This window comes from Callorhinchus milii, unplaced genomic scaffold (genome assembly GCF_018977255.1).
Source record: "Callorhinchus milii isolate IMCB2004 unplaced genomic scaffold, IMCB_Cmil_1.0 Scaffold1, whole genome shotgun sequence".
NCBI classification, from domain to species: Eukaryota; Metazoa; Chordata; class Chondrichthyes; order Chimaeriformes; family Callorhinchidae; genus Callorhinchus; species Callorhinchus milii.
In genome coordinates, this window is record NW_024704742.1 from 72805812 (window position 1) to 72831873 (window position 26062).

Sequence of the window (26062 nt, forward strand, 5' to 3'; positions counted from 1 at the left end):
AGAAGACATGAAAAGCGCTATATCAAATGCAAGGATTATTATTTATTATTATTAAGTTGTTGTTTCAGAAGGTACACAGCCTCGGTGTTTGTTTAATTTGACCATGAGCTCTATCTCCCGTTTTAATCATTTTATTCCCACTCTTTTTCTTCTTCCTCAATTTTAATTGTGTCATTGTTTGTGGGATGCTGTTGACACAAATTAGTTACTGCTTTTGCCTGCATTCACCTCACTGCTGTTTTAGGGACATTGCTGTGCGCAAATTGGCTGCCACCTTCACTTACACAGTCACTACATTTCACAGTAAAATCTTGGGTAACACTCTGAGACGTCTAGATGACATAAGGCACTATATGAAATGTTAGGATTGTAATTAATTACAAAAGTATGATTCTATTATTTATTTCTAGATCATCATCTCCCATTCTTTCAATGAGAAATTAATTTTCAGTTCCATCTGCCTTGTGAGTCAGGTGAACCTTATTTTTTTTGGTCAGTCAGGTGTCCAATCACCATGAGTAAGAATATCCAAACCAAACTGATTATTGAATGCATCCCATCTACACTGGAGTTCCCAGAGACAGAATGGAATTTGCACTCTCTCCCTGGAGGGACATACCTTGCTTACCTAATTCCGAAATTTATTAGGCACAGGTTGGCAAGAACCAAGGCCTGGGGACTCCAGAGTGTGCATTGGGGTAACTAGGGGTAACTGGGGTAACTGAGTCTAACCAGCTAAAACTACATAGCTTGCTATTGATATTGGTGTCTGTCTACTTTCTGGCTGCTTGTCCAGCTAGGACCACCCTATCTGTTAGAGCTTTGGCTTGCAAGGTTAACAAGAGCTGAGTGGGAGGATTCCCTGCCCACAGTGACTGAATGGTAAGAGTTCTTCATGTTCTGGCCCTCATCCAAATTTACTCCCAAATACAAATTAGTTTCCTGCTTATCTCATTGCTGTTTATGGGATGTTGCTGGCGCAGTTTACTTGCTGCATTTGCTTTTATAACATTCACTTCCAATCGATTATATTTTGCAAAGTGCTTTGAGACATTTATTTTTTTACGTGAAAGGCAAGTTTTGTTATAAGGGATTTGGAGACAAGACTGGAATAGGATTAGAAACATAAAGAGCTGCCATCATCAATTAATACACTTGTTCGATGGGTTGAGTGGCTTCCTCCTGTTCTTCATTGACTTGGCTGATTGAACAGAAGTTTTAAAGATTGTTTTTTTTCATAGGAATTTGAATAATATGTTATTTTCTCTTATGTAACCTAATTTATAATAACGCAGATATTGCAAACGCTACAATTGAAGCCTTGAATGACAATTCTAAAACGTCTCTTGAAATGCTGTAATTTCCCACTATTATTTTCAAGAGTTGCTACAGTAAATGTCTACTTGTAAATGTCTTTCTGTAACTTTCCACTCTGAAGTGCCAAAGTTGCTGAAGCAGCTTTGAAGCTTTGTGCAATTAGTTTAGTGATGGAAACTTGGATCCTTACTGATGCTATCCAAATATCCTACTGCCAGAGTGAGGTAGATTACAGCTCAGTTCTAGCTATGCTCCTTGTCATGACACTTCACAGAAATTTCAATGTGGGTGGGTGGGGTGGAAGTAATCAGGGTCTCCTTGGAACTGAGCTGGCTCCAAGGTGATGTGCTTGACAATGGAATGTCAGAATCGCGTCAACCCTTTATGCCGGTGGTGGCCAACCTTTATGTTTGTCCAAAATACATTTTCTTGATTGAATATTTCTTGATTTATGCCATAAAAAAAACAGAAAACACACCACCGATTGAACACGGATTTACCTAGACTTGTGCAAATGTTCGGGGAGGCCACTTCTTGATAGCCACCTCTGGCCCTTGGACCACTGGTTGATTACCATTGCACTATGGTGATATTCGTAGTACAGGTGCTGAGCCAGGCAGGTCCACAGTACTCCAGGGTACTGTTGATGACTGCCCAGCCATTCTGGCTCATCTTTAGTGCAATATTGAAATGTAACACTAATTCTCTGGTGGAGCTAAAATCTACCTCAGTTCTTTGGTGGTTGCCAATCGATCCTGTCAATCCCCCTCCAGGGAAAACAGAGCAAATTGTGCAGCAAATGAGACTTGAATCTTATGATAAACCAATGTCCATTTGCCTGTACACGTAAACGTTACAGATCCCATGAATCCATTTGAAAAGAGAAGGAGGTTTCTTCCAGTGTCCTGGCCAAGAATTCTGATAACATTGAGCATTCACTTATTGCCTGATTGTGTCGCATTGCTGTGCATGAATTGGGTGTTGCATTCAAATATACTGTCACTTCGCTTCACAGTAAAATATTATAAAGCGCTTTGAGATGTCTCAACGGCACGATAATGCATTGTATCAAATGCAAGGATTATTACTGAGAAGAGGATTGTCGATGAAGTAGCTAATGGGGCTGATTGTTTAAAATGGTTCCATGACTTTCTACTTGTAAATCCAACTGGGATAAGTGTTACCACTTCTCTGTAGATGTTTGTTGCTATGCTCCTGGGATTTTATGACTTCGGCAACTTTGACTGCAAAGTCCTGAGGAGGTGGATTAAGTGTTTTGTTTGAAGGTTTAATGTAATGAAGACATGACAAGAGCTCATGTGTTTCTGACTGTGTGAGCAGAATAGGTCCTACTTTTTTGCATTTATTTACAATAAAATGGGAAACAAAGAACATCTTATTTCAAATGTTGAAAATTTTTCACAATATTCGATCAATTTCTAACCTTTTATAACCGTGAACATAAAATTTATTTCACACATTAAAAAGTTCTCAAGGAATCCTACAGAATAAACAACATAATAAGGAGTAGCAGTAAAAAACAATAAGTGTCAAAATAAGGGTACAGAAAGAGGCACATGTTTCAAAATGTATTTTTCCCCATACAAATATTTAAACAGGAAAGAAAAAAAGTTACCTAAGCTGTTTCTTAATGAGTATTTGAGAAAGGACTTGCATTTTTAAAGTGCCTTTAACGTCAAAAGTCTGAAAGCACTTTACAGTGATTGTCAATTTTGTAGGCAAATTTGGCAGCCATCCTGCACACAAGATCTCACATACAACCATGAAGTAAATGATCCAAAGGATTATTGTCCAAGTCATCAAAGAAACAATAAACATTCTATTTTCATAGATTTTCATTTTAAACGACCTTCTGACAACAAAAAGGACCTTAATTTAACATTTCATCCAAAGTACAGCATTTCTAACTATACAGCACTCTCAAATACTGCACTGGAGTAACAGACTAATAGATCATGAAGTTCTAATGTAGAATCTACAACCTATTGAGCCGGAGGCACTATTGTTACCAACCGAAGCAAGCTGATATCTTGCATTACTGCAAATGGCCTGCAATTACTGTACATCATCATGAAGACAGACAAAGTGCTGAAGTTCACATACAAGCAGAATAAATGTCTTCTCTGCAATGTAAACTGGCTGTGTAAAGTTGTGGAGCTTCCCATTGGATGAACTTGAGTAAACCTCCCCGCCCTTCCAAAAAAGTCAAGTTTGCAAGAAATGGACTGTTTATTTTTATTGATACAGAATTTATCTAATTTGACAGTTATTAGGACCAATGATCAAAATTAGACCCCACAAAGTTGGTGAAGTCTCTATGACCAACAGTTAGAATATGGACAAAAATGCATCATATTGGCTTTCCTTGAGCTTCCCCTGTATCCATGTGGAAAATTCCTGCTCTGGTCTGGTTTGTTCTCACTGTGGCCTGATAATACACTGTATGGAGTGTATGGATGGTGTAAACCTTTTCCCTATCGTGGTAAAGAAATACACCTCACCAATTGGAAGGTGCTACGTAATGCACCCACAAATGCTGTATTGGTGAAAAATCCACAATATGCAAATATAACTAAATTGGCAATTGTGACAAAGAGATTGGAAACTTGCAAAGAAAATTATGCATTGTCATAGATCAGCACAAATCTCAACCTTCCAGGATATCCACCCTCCCAACCTCATCACAGCATCACAACATTTAAATGCATCCAGTGTGCTAGCCTCAACTCTCCTCACTTTCTTGTCCCAGTTCCTAGGTGAAGAAAACCATCCTGGTATTTGTCCTGAAATTGCCCTTTGGAACATTAAATCAATGTTATCTTGTTCTACTCTCTTTATGCAGCCAAAATTATAATTCTGGCTTGACATTTTCAAATCCCATTTAAAATGTTATACACTTCTAGAGGGTCCCCTCAGAGACATCTTCTCTCAAGATTGAAGAGCCCTGGCTTACTCATTACTCTAAGCCTAATCATTACTCTTGGCTTGTTCCTCCAACACTCGGGATCTCATTGTATAATACTAATCCTTGCATTTGATAAAGCACCATATTATATCATTGAAACATCTCAAAAAAGGCACACAATTTTACTGTAAAGTGTAGTGAATGTGTATTTATAAGTTAAGGCTTCCACCAATTTTCACTCATCAATGTCCCACAAACAGCCATGAAGTGAATGACCAATTGTATCTAGTGTATACATATAAAATATATGGTAGTTCGGTTGAAAGGAAAATCATCTGCAATTATTTGGTAGTCAGAAATCTAGCCATTGTAATTCCAGTCATGACCCTCTCACTTATTTATTTTCCACAGATTTTCCTGCCGGCCCTGTGACAGTTAATATTTACTGCCAAGGGTTCATCAAAGCCACAGCTCACATTGTATACTACACTGCCATGGAAGAGATTGAATGTTTGCTTCTTAAAGCAGCTGATCCAATAGAATTCATCTGTCAGGTAAGAAACATATTGCCTACTAAAAGTTGAATTAAAGAGAGTGACTTGCCCTCTCAAAGTGAACAAGCTTGATTTGCACAGTGATCATTTCTTCCTCCTCCAGTGTATTTTCTGGATAAAAAGTCTAAGATACAAGTAAGTCCTTGGAAGTCCACGCTTAAAAGTTTCTAGTTCCATCTCCTGAGAAATGACTGAAGCAGAGTTTCACGTGTACAATCTCTCTCCTAGGGGATGAGACCCCTCTTTCCTTAGGAAGCTCATCCCCTTTCTTTCTCTATCCATTGTGATCGAGTGCCCTCCACACTCATCACTACGGAACGGATAGTCAGAAACCAAACCATTGCAATTCCAATTCAATTATCAAACTTCCTTTGATAAGTCTGGCAGACTGGTCACCAAAAGTGCTGGGGATCACTGGAGTCAGTCAGGCTCAGATATTGGATCATAGAGTTTACTTGTTTACAAAGATGACCCAGACCCACTCTTCCTTCCTTCACTAGGCATTTCACTATGGAGCCAGTGCAACTTCACTATTATTTATACATAACAATAGACTGCAAGAATAGGGTAACCATGACACCACTCATCAAGAAATACCTTCCAGCAGCAGTTGTACCAATACTCAAGAGTTTTATTGTCAGGATTCTGATGAATGTCCGCTTTTAGGATAGTGGAGAGACATCAGTAACATGAGGAAGAAGGGAATCAAAGGGTATGGAAGGGAGTAAGGAATGGGTGGAGACTCATGTGGAATATAAACATCAGCACAGACTAGTTGGGCTAAATGGTCTGTTTCCTTGTGGTACAATGTCTACTATGTAAATTTGCACTGCCGCTCAATGTCCCTGCTTCTTTGACTTCCTCGAGATCCAAAACCAATGTTGTGTTCCAGGCTTGTTGGACACTAACTGCTTAGCCTGATCCTCATGTAAGAGATAACAGCAAAGGGGCATGGATGAAAATGTATCTCGTAAGAAGGTCCTGGAACTCATATATACATCTTTCAGCCACATGTCTAGGAACCCAATATATGAAGGAGAACACTCCAGGAAGCAGCAAATGGCAGCATAGTAGCTTAGTGGAAAGGAATTCCTACCACAGTGATCAAATTAAGAACTACTAGTGTTGGGCCTTGTAACATTTGATAGTTTTGTACAGTATAATAGGGCGTATATGGTGTTGTGTATGATGGAGTGTACTGGATTCAATTTTGAGCACCGCACCTCAGGAAAGATATTGGCTCTGGAGGGGGTGCAGCGCAGATTCACCAACATGAAACCAGGGCTTAAAGGGTTAAATCATGAGGACAGGTTGCACAAACTTGGTCTGTATTCCCTTGTGTTTAAAAGGTTGAGGGGTGATCTGATTGAGGTGATAAAGGGATTCGATAGGGTAGCTACAGATAAATTATTTCCTCTGGTGGGGGAATCCAGAAAAAGGGGACATCATCTTAAAAATTAGAGCTGGGCCATTTAGGAGTGACATTAGGAAGCATTTTTTCATGCAAAGGGTAATGGAAATCTGGAACTCTCTCCACCCAAATGCTGTGGATGCTGACTCCATTCAAATTTTCAATGGATGGATGAATAGATATTTGTTAGGTCAGGGTATCAAAGGATATGGGGGGAAGGGCGGTTAATTGGAGTTGAGATACAGATCAACCAAGATCTAATAGAATGACAGAACAGGCTTGAGTCCTGGACGAGAGCCAACTTCCTCCAGCTCAATGTTGGCAAGACAGAGGCCCTCCTGCTTGACTCCCGGCAGAGCCTTTTCACCTCAGCCGCTGACACTATCACTATTCACCTCACTGAGCCAATCTGAAACCTCAGTGTACTTTTTGACCCTCAGCTATCTTTCAAACCCCACATTCGTGCCGTGACCCGTTCTGCCTTTCCACAACTCCGCAACATTGTCTGTCTCCGCCATTGCTTCAAATCATAGGCCGCCAAGACCCTGATCCATGCTTTCATTATGTCCCGGCTTGACTACGCCAACTGCTTGCTCACTGGACTTTCCAACTCTTCCCTCCATAAACAGCAGATTATTCAGAACTCTGTAGCTTGTGTCCTCTCCCGCACCAGGCTCTGGGAACCTCTGGGAGATCAAGGGTGGGAGCTAAGTATTCTAGGGCGTATGTGGCGTATAGAAAAGATAGGCAATGTGGCAAATGAGGAGGGGTGTGGCCCTGCTAATAAAGGATGGGATAAAAACAGTAGAGAGGAAAGATTCTAAATCAGAAAAGCAGGAAGTAGAGTCAGTGTGGGTAGAGGTACGTAATAACAAGGGGCAGAAAACTCTAGTGGGAATAGTTTATAGACCCCCGAACAGCAGTTACAGTAAGTCTCAAGGTATAAATCAGGAAATTGGCAGAGCATGTAGTAAAGGAAAAACATTAACTGTGGGTGATTTTGATCTGCACATAGATTGGGGCAAACAAATTGGGAAAAGTATGATAGAGGAAGAGTTTATAGAATGTATTAGGGATAATTATCTAGATCAGCATGCCGAGGAGCCAACCAGGGAACAAGCCATATTAGACCTTGTTTTGTGCAATGAAGCAGGGTTGATCAGCAAACTGGAAATTAAGGCTCCTCTAGGGCAAAGTGATCATAATATGATGGAATGTAGCATTAAGTTAGAGAGAGAAGTAATTAAATCCGAAGCAAAGGTTTCAAATTTAAGTAGAGCCAATTTTGCTGGTATGAGAGAGGATTTAGCCAAAATAAACTGGGAAATTAGACTTAAGGATTTGACAGTAGACCAGCAATGGCAGACGTTTAAGGAGATAGTGCAAAACTCCCAGCGAGCACGTATTCCTTTGAGGAATAAGAATGCCACGGGAAAGGTGGCCCAACCGGGGCTAACTCGAGCAGTTAGGGAAAGTGTAACATTAAAGGAAGAAGCCTATAAAACAGCTAAGATGAGTAGTAAACCCGAGGATTGGGAGAACTTTAGGGATCAACAAAGGAGAACCAAAAAAGTGATTAAGAGAGAGAAAATGGAATATGAGGGCAAATTAGTGAAGAACATAAACACAGACTGCAAGAGTTTTTATAAATATATGAAGAGGAAGAGGCTGTCAAAGGTAAATGTGGGTCCACTACAGGCAGAGACGGGGGGAATTATAGTAGGGGACAAAGACATGGCAGAGTCATTAAACAAGTACTTTGCTACTGTCTTCACCTTAGAAGACACTGAAAACCTACCAAGAATAGAGGGGAACCAAGAAGACAATGTTAGCGAGCAACTTGGGGAATTAATATTAGTAAAGAAATGGTTTTAGGTAAATTGTCAGGTCTTAAAACTGATAAATCTCCTGGACCTGATGGCCTACATCCTAGGGTTTTAAAAGAGGTGGCTACTGAGATAGTGGATGGCTTGTCTTTGATCTTCCAAAATTCTCTGGATTCTGGAACGGTTCCCATTGATTGGAAGATTGCAAACGTAACACCACTATTTAAGAAGGGTGGGAGAGAAAAGATGGGGAACTATAGACCAGTTAGTCTGACATCAGTGGTAGGGAAAATTCTTGAGTCCTTAATTAAAGATGTCGTTATGGGATTCCTAGAAGACCATAACAAGATTAGGCAGAGTCAACATGGCTTTACAAAAGGGAAGTCATGCTTAACTAATCTTTTAGCATTTTTTGAAGATGTATCCAGCAGGTTAGATAGGGGGGAACCAGTAGATGTAGTATATTTAGATTTTAAAAAGGCATTTGACAAAGTGCCACACAAAAGGCTATTGCACAAGGTTAAGGCCCACGGGATTAATGGGAACATATTAGCATGGATTGAAGAGTGGCTAACGGGTAGAAAACAGAGAGTAGGGATAAACGGGTCATTCTCGAATTGGCAGGATGTGACTAGTGGAGTGCCACAAGGATCAGTGCTTGGGCCTCAGCTATTTACAATTTACATCAATGATCTAGACGAGGACATTGAATCTAACATATCTAAATTCGTGGATGACACTAAACTAGGTGGGAGAGTAAGCTCTGAGGATGATGCAAAAAGATTGCAATGGGATATAGATAGGCGAGGGGAGTGGGCGAGTAGGTGGCAGATGGAATTTAATGTGGGGAAGTGTGAAGTTATTCACCTAGGTAGAAAAAATTGAAAAACAGATTATTTTCAAGAGGGGGAGAGCTTAGATAGTGTTAGTGTTCATAGGGATTTGGGTGTCCTTGTACACCAGTCTCAAAAAGTTAGTTTGCAGGTGCAGCAAGCAACTAAGAAGGCGAACGGCATGTTAGCGTTCATTGCAAAAGGTTTAGAGTACAAGAGTAGGGAAGTCTTGCTGCAACTGTATAGAGCCTTGGTGAGACCGCACCTAGAGTATTGTGTGCAGTTTTGGTCTCCTTATTTAAAAAAGGACATACTTGCCCTAGAGGGGGTGCAGCGTAGATTCACTCGGTTAGTTCCTGGGATGAGGGGACTGACCCATGAAGATAGGCTGAATAAACTAGGGCTATATCCTCTAGAGGACAGAAGAATTAGGGGAGATCTTATTGAAACATATAAGATTCTTAAAGTGCTGGATAAAGTAGACACAGAGGGACTGTTTCCCCTGGATGGAGAATCTATAAACAGGGGTCACAGTCTTAAAATTAAGGGTCAGCCTTTTAGAACAGAGTTGAGGAAACATTTCTTCACTCAGAGGGTCGTGAATTTATGGAATTCACTACACCCAGAAGGCTGTAGATGCTCAGTCCTTGAATATCTTCAAGGCTGAGACTGATAGATTTTTAAAAATAGAGGGATTAGGGGATATGGGGATAGGGCAGGTAATTAGAGTTAGGTCTGAAGATCAGCCATGATCTTATCAAATGGCGGGGCAGGCTCGAGGGGCCAAATGGCCTAGTCCTGCTCCTAATCCTTATGTTCTTATGTTCTTATGAACCTATCACCCCAGTTCTTGCCCGGCTTCACTGGCTCCCCATTCCTCAGAGAATCGAGTACAAAACCCTCGTTCTTACCTTCAAAGCCCTCCATGGTCTTGTTCCCCCTAACTCTCCGACCTCATAACCCCTTATCAGTCTGTCCATTCCCTCCGCTCGGCAAACACCGGCCTGGTGCAGGTCCCCCGCATTACCTGCCCTACCATTGGCGGTCAGGCATTCCGCAGCCCTTCCCCCCCACTCTGGAACTCTATCCCGCAATCCCTCCCCTCATTCCCTCTCTTGCCTCCTTCAAGTCCCGTCTGAAGACCTTCCTCTTCGACTGTGCGTTCGGCCACCCTCCCAGCCCCACTCCCCTGCCCTCCTCCCCTTCTGACCCCAACTCCCACCTCAGGCTGTTGAGGGGCTGAATGACCTACTCCTGTTGCTATGTACTCTTTTCAAATAATGCCAAAGATCTTTAACATTCACCTGAAAACAGGCAGACAGGCGTTCAGTTTAATGTCCCATCTAGAGGACAGCGAAGAAAATGCAAGCCCACATTCCCCTCCCTCTTTTATACTTCAGGGAGTGACGGAGAAATGCAATTTTCTAAACAAAAAAATGGATATTCCCTCTCGTAACCAAATCACACTGAGCCATGTAAACTCTGGACTGAAAGTATCTTCTAGCAAAGTTCAGCTCCCCAGAGCTTGATGAGAATATTGACAAGATTCCTTAAGGAATCCCAATTACGAATTCTTGCAAATTAGACCTGTTTCTGTGTTATCTACTGTTGGTGTAGGAGTCAATTCAGATGTTTATAAAATTAGAGATTCCTTATATATTTCTTTAAAGACAGAATAACAGCAACCATTACACTTCTCAAATAGCTTAGTCTTCAGGCAGTGAACTTTCAAACAAGTATAATATCAGTAAATAAAAAAAGACTGATATTTCCTTTGTCAGATCACAATGGTGACTAGGTTCTGTGTTGTAGTTATAGAGAAAAGTCTGGCCAAGATTCATACTGAATTAATTGTAGGTCATCAGATATTATAGGAGGAACAGTGGCACTATATCATTCTTGCTACTGTCCCGTTGCATATAGACAACATTTCGATAAAACTGTAGTGTTTGTGTGAAATAACATTTTAATGGACATAACAAAATGCAGTTTCAATGCAGCAAGCATTAAAACAATCCATCATAGCTGACAAGACCAATCGGAACAATCTCTATTCATACTGTGTTATCCAATTTCCAGTTGTATATTTTAGCATAGAAAGTTACAGTGCAAGCATTGAAGTCAAAATTTGCATTCCTTCCAATACACCCATTGTTGGAAAGAGACCAATGTAGTAAACAAATCCTCCTTCAAACTGGCCGATGGTAAGGCTGATAAAGGCACACACACAATTACCTATTTGTTTGCACTTTACTCCGTGTTAATGCATAAAACAACAGATTTTGCAAAGTCATTGCACAGCCTTTCCTTAGTTTCCATACTGACGATACTCGATATAGCACTGTGTCCAATGTTCAATTGCAGTCATTTTTCTTTTACACAAGTTGCAGATCATGTTTTGTTTTGTTTTGGTCATCTGGATGTCTGACACAAACAGAAACCCATCATCATTCTAAATATCATTGTATCTAAATTTGTTACTGGAATTTCTTCATGTTAATATATTGCGTGAACTCTTAGCTACAGATTCCCAATTACTATACTATATATGTATAGTATAGCTTATGGAAAAAGGTGTACTATTTGGCATCAAAGCTTCTCACAGAATTTTAACATGAATCATTCCCTCGTGTTAGGTACTATTGTTGTCCACTGTGCTGTTCAGAATTTTTCCAGATGTGCAGCAAAGCGAACTGAAGTACCCTATAAATTGGGACAGATTTTCAGCTCAAAATAGCAATTTTTATTTTGAAGAGGTTTCCCCACAGGCTTGGGTTTAGCTAGATTGGGCAAGGAAAAAGACATTGCAGCATGTCATCATATTTCAAAATGTATTTTTTAAGAATAATTCAACCATTTCTCTCATTTGCATGCATTGAAAAAAAATAAATGCAATAATTTCCATATGCTAGGCAAATTCTAAGAACATTAGAACTTGCTAGGTGAAAGAAGAATAAGTTCCATCCAGTTCACCTTCCACTATCCCAGCAGTCGCTTGACATGTCAAATTCTCTGACAGAATTCAATGTTAATCTGGTCAAGTGTTAGCTGCATTTTTCCTGGAAGTCAATCATAGTTAAATCCACTTACAGTTCTCCCTTGATGGAACATATTGAATATTGTAATAATGTAATATTATAGTACAGTGCAATTTTGAAAGCCACAATACTTAATTTTTCTCCCAGACTTGCAGACCCTGTTCTGGTTTGTTAAAATGCTGTAACATTGTCTCGTTAAGCAAGTAGGTATTTGACTGACATATCGGCTTGTGTCTTTGATTCTTGGTCCTTCTCAGTTTTCCTTGTTGCTGTCAGGCTCTCACCTTATTGGTGTCAGCTTGTCTTACTTGGTAACACTCTTATCGCTGTGTCAAATGGTTGTGTCATTCGTCTGCAAAATAGGCAACCAGTACATTTTACAGTAAACTCCTGTGAAGTGCTTTGAAGGTATCCTTCCCACTGAAATTTTGCTCCAGTACAATCTACATAGATGTTATCTTTATAAATTGTACAATTGCCTGAGTCATACATTCATCCGAGTCCCATTCAGTTTCCTATCAAAACCATTTTGATTTCTTTGCACTACTGTATTAATCACCTCCTAATTTGTAACACCTCTCCCCAACTTTCAATTACTCCTGCACTTACCTTCTGCAATGAATCACGGGAAATTACCTCCTGGCTAGTTGACGCATGTACAATTACCACCCGGCTGCACTAAATCACAGAAAACGTATTCTTGATCAGTTGACACATGCGCAGAAGAACTTAATTTCCCACGATTCCAACACTTGGTACATGCGCATGCAGCGATGGGAGACACATTGAATCACAGAAAACATAGTTTTGACCCATCATCCCATGCAAACTTACCAGCTGTGGTGACAAAGTACTGCACAGGCACTTACTGGCTGTGTTGAATTACGCGTGTACAGTGTAGATTATTGATTAAAATCAGATTTTATACGATTTACACATATTTATGCCAGCAATTTGGATTTATTATAAGTCATATTAAATGTTATGGTTCCAACTGATATGATTCATGTGAGTTTTACTGTATATTAAACGTACGGATATTAAGTGCATAATTATTGATTCTTTAACAGTACAGGTTTGGGAACTGATGCAGAATTCTAAATTAGTGATCTGCTTTCATAAGTATGTAAGACATTTTGGTCAGAAAAAGGCCCCGTAACCCATCAAGGCCATTTCTTTTTGGATATTCTTACCACCAACCTGCTATTTTTACTCTACATTTTAAACCATCCTCTGCCAATGACAGATCAGCCAGCCTGGCTTGTCAGCAGAACTTGGAGTGGAAGACGAGTCATTGGGGGTAGGAGTTCTTTCAACATGACTGCTGTTAACCCTGCATAAGGTTTGCTCCATGGTCTTTGATCCAAACATTAGTAGATTCACAAATTTTGAGTAAATACAAAGCAAAGAATGGCAATACCTCCCAAGTAGAAGTACAACCGCAGTGATATCACAGTCACCGATGTGTGGCAGAGCAAAAAGTTGGCTTCAAGTCTGTGACACAAAGGGATCTGAAGGCATCATTAACCAAGAGAGTGAGATTCCAGTGGGATTATTAACGGGATCCAGGTCATCCAGTGCCATGTATCTTTTTATATAAGTACAGACACACTTCAGTTTAATATAAAATAAAATCAACAGTGGTATTTGATACTGCACTCCTTACAGCAACAACAGTTTACATTTATATACTGCTTTTCACGTTGGGAGGATGTCTCAATTTTACTTCAAGGATGTCCTGAATTTTCGTGTGACACAGTTGGCACTCTATTGGCATCAGCATCTCATACCACAATGATGTTGTACAACGTGGCTCCTGCTACAGTAATACAGAGCTGTCTCTTGTGGCTGGTGCTACAATTTTCACCTGCCACTGCAGGTGGAGTGGGTGGCAGACAATCAGCCCTGTGCTTCTTTTTGCTGCTTTCCAGATGATCATATAATCCTGATTATTGCACAATGATGTAAATTTGCTTTATAAGTCTCCCAGCTTCCTGAATGTAGTTGGAATCTGGTCTTCCGTGCCGAGATTCTAGCTACTGGTCTGAAATTACAGTCAAGGTTACACATAGCACATTTGATAATGTAGATCACTAATGGGATTTCCCCATTATAATTGTGCATTGCCAAAAGGCATTACACGCAACGCCAACCAGAGTTCCAGCCCATATGCAATTCCATAGCCTTCCTGGGCTGAGAGAGTGCTTTATGGAAATTATTCACTTTTTATCTGGCATGTGATATGCAGCAGATGCTTCCCTCTTTTCCTTGGAGGGATTCCCTTTGTTCCCCACAGGCATGTGAAACACCTGGATTCTGCCAGTGGAAAATATAATAATTTAAAATATTAAAGCCAACAGCGTATGGTCTGCAACAACAAATGTAACGTCACCATATCTGATTAAGACTTGTCACCTGGCCACAAAAACTGAGGCCACGGATTGTTATTTCAACTATGAGTGTAGAGAATCAAATTATATTCAACTGATACTTATTACGTAAAATATTTCTATGGTATAAAATCACACAAGATCTATTTTCAACTCAAAATTGAGCTTTGCTTGTAATTTGCCTACACCTTATCTGGATGATTCATCATTACCAGGTCCTTAGGATGTGTCCTGGAGCACTGGTGGCAGTTCCAGACAGTCAAGACCATGCAGATCTACTGTATCATTTATGAAGTAATCTTCAGACTATCACACTTGTTTTATTAGTTCAGGAGTCAGCTATAGAGTCAGGAGTCAGTGCTATGTGCAATCAGTACTACATATCCCTGCCAAAAAGTGCAGTAATGCTCCCATTATACCTAGTGCCAGAATGTGGTTCTGATCTAGTTCTTGGAGAAATAAACAACTTGTAACGCAAATAAATGGCCCAGCTAAAGATTTCAAAATACTTTTTTAACTATTGAAATGCAAAAACGTTGCCAACCGGTGATTACAGAAAAGTTTAATAACTTTATTTTTACTGGTGCTTTAAGAACCCTCTTGGTCTCAATCTCAGTTCACATCTTGCACATTTTACTTTGAGGGATGATTCAGAGCTCACTGCTTTTATTAAATATAATATATCCACTTCCAGTTTCAAGTTGTAAGCTATCAGCAAACTAGGTCTTTCTTCCAACTTTCTGTCTTCTCCTGAGAGTGCCAACTTGCTGCAATATAGTGCCACAGGTGCAGGAGTGTTAGCTGACACAATAATAATAATAATAACAATCCTTGTATTTGAGATAGCGCTTTTCACGTCAGGAGGACGTCCCAAAGAGCTTCACAAAACACACTGTAAAGTGAATTGACAGTATATTTGTGGGCGAACGCGGCAGCCAATTGCGCACAGCAATGTCCCACAAACAGTCGTAGATTGAAAATGACCAATTTATTATTGTTTTTGTTTTTTGGAGGGATTATTATTAGGCGTGTGGAGTAAGGAAACTTGCCCAAGGTTTCGCCCTGCCTGGAATTGAACTCAGGTCTCTCGCTTGCAAAGCGAGTGCTCTAACCACTGAGCTACAGGACTCCACAATGGCTCAAAGTCCTGATGTGAAGCCCTCTGGTACCTCATGCATTGGTGTGTCAGCCTGGCTGAGTTGGTAGCACTTTTGCCTCTGAGTTAAAAGATTATGCGTTCAAGCCCCATGTTGTGACTTGAACTCATATTATTTAGGCCGACACTCATCATCAGAGGTGCTAATCCTGCAGATGAGACGTTAAAGAGGACCTGTCTGCCTGTTCAGATGAATGTTGAAAGTGAAACAAAAGCATTGGGAACCTAAAAGTGGAATTGATCTAACTATTGGTGCCAGCCCAGCTCGGATGGTAATAAACTTGCCTCTGAGTTAGAAATTGTTGGTTCAAGCTTCGCATCAGGACTTTGAAGCATTGTTTAGGCTAACACTCCAGTACAGTGCTGGGGGAGCACTGTACTACCAGAGATACAAGTCAGATGAGAAGTTAAACTGAGGTCCCGTCTACCTGCTCAGATGAATGTTAAAGATCCCATGACACTATTCAAAAAAAGAAGGGAATTTCTCCTAATGTCCTGGCCAACAATTTTTATTATTGTATGAGCCTAGACAACAACAACAAGAACAAGTTGTCCTGTAGCTCAGTGGTTGAGCACTCGCTTTGCAAGCTAGAGACCTGAGTTCAATTCCAGGCAGGGCGAAAACTTGGGCAAGTTTCCTTACTCCACACGCCTAATAATAATCCCTCCAAAAAACAAAAACAATAATAAATTGGTCATTTTCAATCTACGACTGTTTGTGGGACATTGCTGTGCGCAATTGGCTGCCGCGTTCGCCCACAAATATACAGTCAATTCACTTTACAGTGTGTTCTGTGAAGCGCTTTTGGACATTTAGAAGACGTGAAAAGCGCTATTTCAAATATAAGGATTATTATTATTATTAAGTGTTGCAGCTTGCTCTGTCAGCCATGCTGAGGATCAAATGTACCTCACATTTCCCCATTGGGTAAATCTGCTAAAATACCTATAATTGTTAATGTAACAAGTTGCCATTCCTTTTCAAACAATTGCATGCATTAAATTGGATGAATGAATTAGTTCAGTTTAAACTCACTTTAAACCTAGCAGCAATCTTTGTGCTCTTGTCCCTTTGTGAGGAATTGGATAGGAATAGAAAGATTTTCATGAATTACATTTTTAGTATAAAATGGCCAGTGCAGTAATTATAGATGCACATTTTTATTGCCTAGAGATTTGAACACAGAGCTTCAGAAGGCCTGGAGTAAATCTCTTACTTTAGCAAATTTCCTATTAAATTACTTAGAGGGAGAATGAACAAGTCTATTGATGATAGTACATTGTATTAATACAGAAACAGCACAGTTTGACCTTAATTATGACTTTGGATAAGAAGTTGCTCCATGCCATCATGGTCTATTTTGCTATCCAGCTGAGCTACTTTCATCAGAAATCTAGAGTAATTCCAAGAGCTTTTCTATCACAGGAAACCAAGGACAATGAGCTGTGGAATGTCCTTAAATCCATGAATTTATAATGTATGACAGTGTGCCAGAAATAACTGGAAGAGAACTACATTCATTGTAGAAAGAATGGAACGTGACTTTCTCAGCACACGTGACTTGTCATCTCTAAAGAAGAAAGGTTAAATATGTTAATGGTTTTACTTTAGTGTCATAAAGTGCAACAAGTACTGTTCATGCTGACAGTATCGTGGGATGCCACTTTCAGCAGAGAAACAAAACAGCTCAAGGGGAGGGAAGGGGACAACGAGTAGCAAAGGATGATCCGCCAGTAAACGCAGCCCATACACTGGTAGATTCCTCTCCCTTTAGCTGTCTCCTTTTGCTGTCTTCTTTCCCCAGTCATACCTGCTGAACCTATCTTAAAATAATCCTAATAATTGCATTTGGTAGAATACCTTATCACATTGTTGAAATGTCTTAAAGCAGGGCATGGGACATATTCTACTGAGTAGTGACTGAATCTTCCTAGACTATATTTGCCATTTGTATCTTACATGCAACCCATGTCTTCAACAGTTGATCTCCCTCACTCGGTCTTACCTTCATTCTTGTTGTGATCCATTGCTCTTTCATGGCCCAAGTTTAATCAGTCGGTTAAGGACCCACATTTGGAACCAGAAGAGTTCTAACTTTCAACCCCACCAGATTGATTCAGCCTGTCTCCTTTCGCCTCCCACCCCATCCTCTCTCCTCCCATCCTCACCCTCTCTCCCCCCCCACACTTTCTCCCCTTCCCTTCCCCCCTCTCCCTATGCTCTCTCCCTCTCCAAGGTCAAGTTTCATGTCTAAATATATCAGGAATGGGTGGAAACCAAGAGGTATCCACTGAGCTGGTTGCATGTTGCCGAGCTCCACTCCTGTTCGCCAATAGGGTCAGAGCATACAAGTGTTTGGGAAAATCGAAATGTGCCAAGACAGTAATATAGCATAATGAAATCTGCACTTGTGGGAAGGATTTTTTTAAATGAAAACCTGACCACTTCCAACCTCCAAATGTTTGGTATAAGAAAGAATTTGTTTTGCTGGTCAAAAGGAAAGCCGACAAGTTGTACCCCAAAGATGAGTTATACCCCACGCCCAGCTATTTGCCAACAGAAAATGGGGGAAGGTATTAAGCAGGATGCTTCAGGGGTCTGGACTGTATGATTAGATAGGCTAGGGCTGTTCACTCTTATGAGAAGATGATTTGAGGGGACCTCATAGAGGTGTATTACATTTTAAATGGGAATGAAAAAATAAACCCAAATCAATAATTAGGATCCATCAAAACAGTAGAACAAGAGGACACAGGTTTAGAGTTGCAAAGGGCAATTTCAGTACAGATAACAGGAAGCTTTTCTTATGTAGAGGACAATCAACAACTGGGACAGGTTGCTAGGAAAGGTGGTAGTGGCTAGGTCACCAGACTCATTTGATGTTGTGATAGCATTCTGGAGGGATGAGATCAGATGGTCTGAAGAGAGGTGGGAGGGAGATCAAAGGCACGGTCGAAGAGAAGGGTCTTGAGACCGGCCTTGAAGGAGGCAAGGGAGGAAGCGAGGCAAAGGGACTGTGGGATGGAGTTCCAGAGTGGGGGGGCAGAGAGGCTGAAAGCCCCGCCACCAATGGTAGGGTGGGAGACATGGAGCAGGCCGGAGCCCCCTGAACGGAGGGAGCGGGCAGGTTGGTAGGGAGTCAGTAGGTCAGAGAGACCATGGATGGCCTTGAAAATGTGGACGAGGATCTTGAATTTGATCCTCTGGGGGATGGGGAACCAGTGGAGTCTGGCGAGGATGGGAGTGATGTTTTCATGGAGTCTGATGCATGAGAGTACACGAGCTGCAGAGTTTTGGATGATCTGCAGCTTGTGAAGGGAAGAGTTGGGAAGGCCGATGAGGAGGGAGTTTCCATAATCGAGCCTTGATGTGACAAATGCATGGGTGAGGGTTTCGGCAGCCTGAGGGGTGAGACAGTGGCGGATTCTGGCAATGTTGCGGAGGTGGTGGTAGGCAGTGCCAGTCATGGCGCGGATGCGGGGGGGAAAGGACAGTTCAGGGTCAAACGATAACCAGGCTTCTGACTAGCTTAGTGACGTTGAGTGTGCAGCCATGAAGGCTGATGCTGCCAGCGCCCGAGGTGCGGAGGCGCTGGCGCGAGCCAATCAGGAGGGCGGTCTTGTTGACGTTGAGTTGGAGAAAGTTGTCCCTCATCCAGGACTTGATGTCGGACAGGCAGTCGGTCAGGACGCCACTAGTCCTGGAGTTCAGGGTGGAAGCAGAGAGGTAGAGTTGGGTGTCATCTGCATACATGTGGAAATTTACCCCATGTCTGCAGATGATGTCACCAAGGGGGAGCGTGTAGAGGGTGAAGAGGAGGGGACCGAGGACAGAGCCCTGAGGGACACCGCACGAGATGGTGCGGGGACTGGAGCAGAAGTCGTTTGCAATAGGGTGATGTTTGAACAAAAAGTTGAGATGAATGGGCCAAAAGGCCTTCTTATGCGAGCTTCTCCTGATTTTATGAACGGGTATGGAAGAAATTTAACCATTTTTCCCATGGTTATTATTTTCTTAGAAACAAAGCAGATAGATTAATTGTTCAATTTTTTTTGTCCAGGCATTCGAGATCAATTCGCGAGACAGGCTGGATCAGCTCTTCACTAGAATGCTGCGGAACAGGTTGCCTCCCGGGGGTCTTGGCGTCTTCCAAATGCATGGCCTTGATGATACCATTCAAAGTAACTGTAAGTGCTGAAGCCTACATTTAACCCCACTGCAATTCAGAGAAATATCAGGGACTGAAAAGGACGAAACATTAAAACGTTAAGTCTGTCAATGATAATGAGCGCTGCAGACAGATCGAGTTTGTTGGTTCTGCAGCATGACACATAGATTGGTCACTGTTGTGTTACCCTAATCACAGCCAACACACACATGGGGCCACAGACTTATTCAATTAAAAACAACGACAAATTACATTTACACAGCGCCTTTCACGTTGGAAGGACATCCCAAGGCATCCCAGGCAAGAATTTGGACCTGAAGGTGTGGGTTGGGATCAGGAGGGATGGAGGGCAGGGAGGCAAGGGGTAGGAAGATGACCGAAGGCACGGTCAAAGAGGAGGGTCTTGAAGGACGAAAGGGAGGGAGCGAGGCGGAGGGAATGTGGGATGAAATTCCAAAGGGTGAAATCAGAGACCTTATGCACCCAAACCTAGAGGGGTTACTCACACTTCAGGACAGTCTTTTGACCATGTAATTGCATCTCATTGATTCACCAAACAATGGACACCCGAGTCAGCCAACAACTGAAGCACTTTGTGAGTGGCCCATGTATGCTTCTGCGCCACACAAGCAATGATTCCTTGATTACACTGCCTTGGGTTCGGGTGTTTTTCTGAAGCACTGTTGCCTCCCAACGTGAAAGGCACTATGCAAATGTAATTTGGTGGTGTTGTTTGAAAGCATAATAATAATCTTTATATTTGATATAGCGCCTATCACATCATTAAGACGTCTCAAAGCCCTTCACAGGATATACTGTAAAATGGATTGACTGAGTATTTTATGAGCGAAACATGGCCTCCCAAATTAGGACTAGCTTAAGATCTTATCTGAAGCATGGCACCCCTGACAATGTAGTGCTCCCCCAGCACTTTTTTTATATACTGATGGGTCAACCTGGACAATGATTCAAAGTCCCGACTAGAGCTTGAACATACAACTTCTAACTCACAGCCAAGCGTGCCTACCATCTGAGCTGGGCTGACACCAATAGTTGGGCCAATTCCACTTTTAGGTTCCCAATGCTTTTGCTTCAGCCAACCGGCACCAGTGTTGCCTGGGTATAAGAGCAGAGTATCACCAGGTGAGTGATTCCTGTACTCGGTGAGGTGTTGGCAGATTGCTCAGAGATTTCTTGGTAAGCTGGAACTGGTGTGACTCGGTGTGAAAGAGGCTTCGGAGTATGTCAGACACCAGCTTACCTGTTAAGATTCTATTTTACTTTAATAAGTCAAGCTTCAAAACTTTTAATAAGCTCAGCCAATTTCAAGTAGCAGGTACAATTTCTCATTTCTGATCATTTGAAAAATGTACCTCAGTCAGTCAAGTTCTATCATCACTGCTTCTCCAGTCTCTTAACATCAAATTATAGAAAAGTGATGCTTTCTCTCCTGCTAACATTAGTCGCTGGCAGTGTCTGCTTAATTAGACCTGGCAATAATATAGAGCAGGGAGAAAAGCAGATAAGGGAAATATATTAATAATCCTCACATTTGATATGGCAGCGTTCACGTCGGGAAAGAGGTTTCAAAGCTCTTCACAGGATTTACTGTAAAGTGTAATGATTGCATTTTATAGATAATGCATAATTGTAATATCAGGCTAAAACCTACTCGTACAAACAGAGGGTGCTAATAATGGGAGCAGCATATGGTGTGAAAGAGTTACTGTACCCAGCTGGAGGAGAGTTGAATTATCACTGTTAGAGATACAATCCTAAACTCAGGAATAATTCAGCATCAACTGTATGCAGCTCTCCCTTGATATAACCCACTTCCTGACATAGTAATTTTGCATGTAATCTTCTTTTTAACTTGGTTACTTTGTACAGGGTATTTCTTGCTAGCTTTTCAACTTTAAAATGGCCCTAGAGATAAATTGCCGGCAAACTTGGCAATTTCCACTGTTTCTTTTGCCTTCAAAGTGGTCATTATTTTTCCTGCAGTTAATAGGGTTAAGCAGATGATTTCAAACCTAATCAAGTGTGCTCTGAATCAATGAATGAATCAACGCTACAATTAAACTTCATTCGTTTTCACAGAAATTGTTGTTATTCTGTGTAGTGTCTGGTGTTCAGTCTACTTTTGATACAGGAATTGTAATTGGTATCGTTGCTTGTCTATTGTTACCATGATGACTTCATCATGTCTAGGTTTCAGAACACAGTCTAGCTCTGTAAAAAAAACCAAGGTATTTCTTTATAGCACATATTTGTTAACACAGATGCAATGTGGTTTCAATTCACTGTTCATGCGTGCAGCTGGCCAGCTCACTTCTCATGCACTGGTTAGCTTTCACTCTAAATTAGTCAAACATTTACTTCCTGTTTTGTTGCACACGAGAGTGATTATCAAGACCCCTCCCACTCCCCCCAAGAGTTAACTTGATTCTGATATTCCACTGCCAGACACATCACATTGGAGCCAGCTCGTTCCCAAGGAGACCCCACTTACCTCTCCTCTTCCCATGGTTTGAGCCTTCTCTGCGAGCTTCCCGGTGGACAAACCAGGTCTAAGTGTGAAAGCATTACCATCATCTTCCTTCCCACAGCTCGGACACACATTCTTACCCATTGAGCAATGGTTACACTAGTTGGAGGTGCAAAGCTTGAGTGAAAGCTGCTTACGTCTCTACAGGCCAAACAAGGTGGATTCCAAGTTCTGGATATATGAACCTGGTCTCCAGGTAACGCTTTCCAGCATGCTGTCTTCCCAAGCCTCAAGAGATTCCTCATCAGCCATCTGATGGACATCTGCTTTCAATGTAGTGGGAGGACCTTCACAGAACAACTTGCGACGTGCTAGCCACCTTGATGTTCTCAAGATCCAAATCCAATGCCCCATACCAGGTTAATTCACCAGCGCTTTGGGACATCCTCCCGAGGTGAAAGGCGCTCTATAAGTGTAATTTTGTTGTTGTTGTTAATTCGCCCATAAGATACTGACAGCCACATCGCTTTACAGTGTATCCTGCGATGTGCTTTGAGAAGTCTCAACAACTGAAAAGGAGTTATATCAAATGCAAGTATTATTACTTCATTCAACACAGACTGCTTAATCAGGGATCTCATGTGAGAGCCTTTGATAAATAGGCATGAAGCCGACTTTGTCTCCAGTGACAGGTCAGTGAGCCAGAGCCCACTCTCTCTGCAGCAGCTTTCTATGGTTACCACAAATTCTACTCAATGATTGGTCCTGGACTTTGCAAATAGTTTAAAGAAAACCTCTCCACTGCTTCCCCGGATGTTTGAAACCAAAATAAACTGTTTGGACACACAAGTCTCACCTCTGGGTCAGAAGGTTGTGAGTTCAGAGCCTCACGTCAGTACCAGGCTAACATGACTGCAGTGTAATGGGAGCTTTATGTTGTTGGACATGGCAGCCTTTGGAATGAGATGTCAAGCCCAGGTCCTTTCCAACTGTCCTCAGGTAGTCATTAAAAATACCAAATTGCGATTCAAAAAAAGTTGTGAGTTTTGCCCAATATCCTGATCAACAGCCACCCAGTAAAAAATGTTCATTGACTTCATGGTTGTTGATCAGTCACAGCAGAGTGAAAAAACATCTACTGTGTTTGTCTACAAGGAGAGTCACTACACTCATCAGTAATTACCTGTGAAGTGCTTTGAGACTTTTCGATATGATAAAGAATTATAATTCAATGTCTCTTTGAAATTCCGCTTGGCTCTAGAGAATTGGGGTTATATTATTACACACTGCTGGACTCGGTAACTATTTTTATTTAATTGTGAAATTCAAGTAATTATATTATACTACATTAATATAGTATAATAATTATCATAATAATAACTTGGACACCCAATCCATGGCTGTTTATGGGACACTGCTGTGCGCAATTGGCTGCCGCAATTCGCCCACAAAATATACAGTCAATTCACTTTATAATATATTCTGTGAAGGCTTTGAGACAAATCGATGACGTGATAAAACGCTATATCAATTGCAAAGATTATTATCATTATTTCAAGTCAACACCCCTGAAATGTCTGAAGCCCTTGTTGATTTAACAAAAGTAAATCAAAGAGAAAGACAGAAATGGACTGGCAAAGCTATAGCACGTCAAACGAATTCCCGTTTGTGTATCTTGGAAAGCGAGACTCCCTTGAAACCATCTTTCCTGTTTTCTCTGCATTACAATTGTTACTGTGACGTACAATTATCACAATGGGGGAAATAGATTATCATGGGTTTTACAAGTGACAATATATCTGTTTTTGCAGCACTCTGACTATCTAATAAGTATAATTAGACCCGTCTTTGTATTCCTTGCTGTTTCGGGTCTGGGCTCTGTATAATTTAATCCTTTCTTGGCAGATTAGTTGGCAATGACTTTGGGCAGCAATTGCCCGGTTGCACTTGATATTTAATACTGGAGGACGCTCTCTGTTACATTTCTAGAGGGCCTTTCACGTCGGGAGGACGTCCCAAAGCGCTGAACAGTCTGCTGTCGGGGCCCGAGCATGGGGGAGGGATGGTGTAGGGTGAGGGATGGCAGAGAGGTGGGAGGGAGACCAAAGGAACGGTTGAAGAGAAGGGTCTTGAGACCGGCCTTGAAGGAGGCAACGGAGGAAGCGAGGTGAAGGGACCGTGGGATGGAGTTCCAGAGTGTGGGGGCAGAGAGGCTGGAAGCCCGGCCACTGATGGTAGGGCGGGTCGGGCGGGAGACATGGAGCAGGCCAGAGCCCGCTGAATGGAGGGAGCGGGCAGGTTGGTAGGGAGTCAGCAGGTCAGAGAGGTAGGAGGGGGCAAAGCCATGGATGGCCTTCAAGGTGAGGACGAGGATCTTGAACTCAATCCTCTGTGGGATGGGGAGCCAGTGGAGTCGGGCGAGGGTGGGAGTGATGGGGTCACGGAGCCTGGTGTGCGAGAGTACATGAGCTGCAGAGTTTTGGATGATATGCAGCTTGTGAAGGGAAGAGTTGGGAAGGCCGATGAGAAGGGAGTTCCCATAATCCAGCCTTACAACAGATGTAAAGAGAATATTCTAACATATTCAACAACAATTTCAACAACAACTTGGCTTTATATAGCACCCCTCACACAGGGTAGCATGACAGAGCACTCATTTCAGGCACTCAGTTTTTAAAAAAAGGTATCTTGTAATAACTGATACTTTATGCTCGCTCCAACATACCTGAGGATTTAGGTGAGATTGAGATTTGAGGTTATCCAGAAACAATAAGAATGAGTCATGAGGGCCAAGTCAGAGCTACGGAAACAGAGAATAAATACGAGTGACAGTCACTAAACAAAAAGGATGCGTAAAAGAGTAGGACGGAGTTCACTCTTGCTGTGCACATCAGAGATATAGGCTATGGATTAAATAAAATTCAAGAAGATTTAATTAAGACTAGTGATTAAAAAGGATTCTATTAATATAATGAATATATGCACTAGACTCCCATTGAAAGGAGATACTTCATGCTGTTAAGTTAATGCTGCTTTAGTCATTGAATAAAAAAAAGTAAAATGACCCAACATATGGTTAAGAATGGAATTGAAGATTAAGGATTACAATAATCCTTATGTTTGAGAAAGAGGTTTTCACATAAGGAGGATGGCTCAAAGTGCTTCACAAGATATACCATAAAGTGTACATATTGTAGGCGAAGCATGGCAGCCAATTTGTGCACAGAAATGTCCCCAGATAACCATGAAATGAATGATCAATTTTATTTGTTGACTAGGAGAATAGGAGAAACTCCTCCCTTTTTGAATAATGCCATGGGATCTTTAACATCTACCTGAACAGGTATATGGAGCCTCAGTTTAACATCTCATCCAAAGGACGGTACCTTTGACAATGCAGGACACCAAACGTATACCAAACGTATGCATTTAGGATCCACCTCAAGACGTACCTCTTTTGGTCATTTTTTCTCTCCCCACCGGCCTCAGCTCCCACCCCCAGTTTATACTGTTAATCACTTTAGAACATCCTCTCAATGTGGAAGGGGCTGTATAAATGTAAATTTATACTGTTTTGGAGCATCAGAGAAGGCAGAACATTTCCTTCAGTCTAGATATGTAGTCCTGGCAACTTTCAATCCATTGGCATGGAATCTGTGGGTGTTTTTGGCCAAGTTTGCTTATTTTAAATGATAGCATTGTAGCACGTGACTGATGTTCTGTTTAGTTATCTGAGCATCTGGGAGGACTTTCACAGTATATTCTACCCTTGTTTTTACTTGGGAGTCAGTCACCTCTTTCAATTGAAATAATAACCTTGCATTTGATATGGTTGATATGACGCCTTTCACATTGAGAGGACATTTCAAAGAGATGTACTGTAAGGTATAGTGATTGTGTATTTCATAGGTAAAAATTAACATTGTTCCAGAAATCCAGTACAAAATCTAATTC

At 41.5% G+C, this 26062-nt stretch overlaps 1 protein-coding gene across 2 annotated transcripts in view; it reads left to right on the forward strand.

Moving 5' to 3' along the window:
- Positions 1–26062, forward strand: part of LOC103177621 (B cell scaffold protein with ankyrin repeats 1) — a 183980-nt gene that overhangs the window by 36886 nt on the left and 121032 nt on the right. For both annotated transcript variants that reach the window (XM_007891866.1, XM_007891867.2), the window contains exons 5-6: positions 4655–4797; positions 19513–19639. In XM_007891866.1, coding sequence (XP_007890057.1) covers positions 4655–4797; positions 19513–19639 — 270 coding nt within the window. The remainder of the gene's footprint in view (positions 1–4654; positions 4798–19512; positions 19640–26062) is intronic.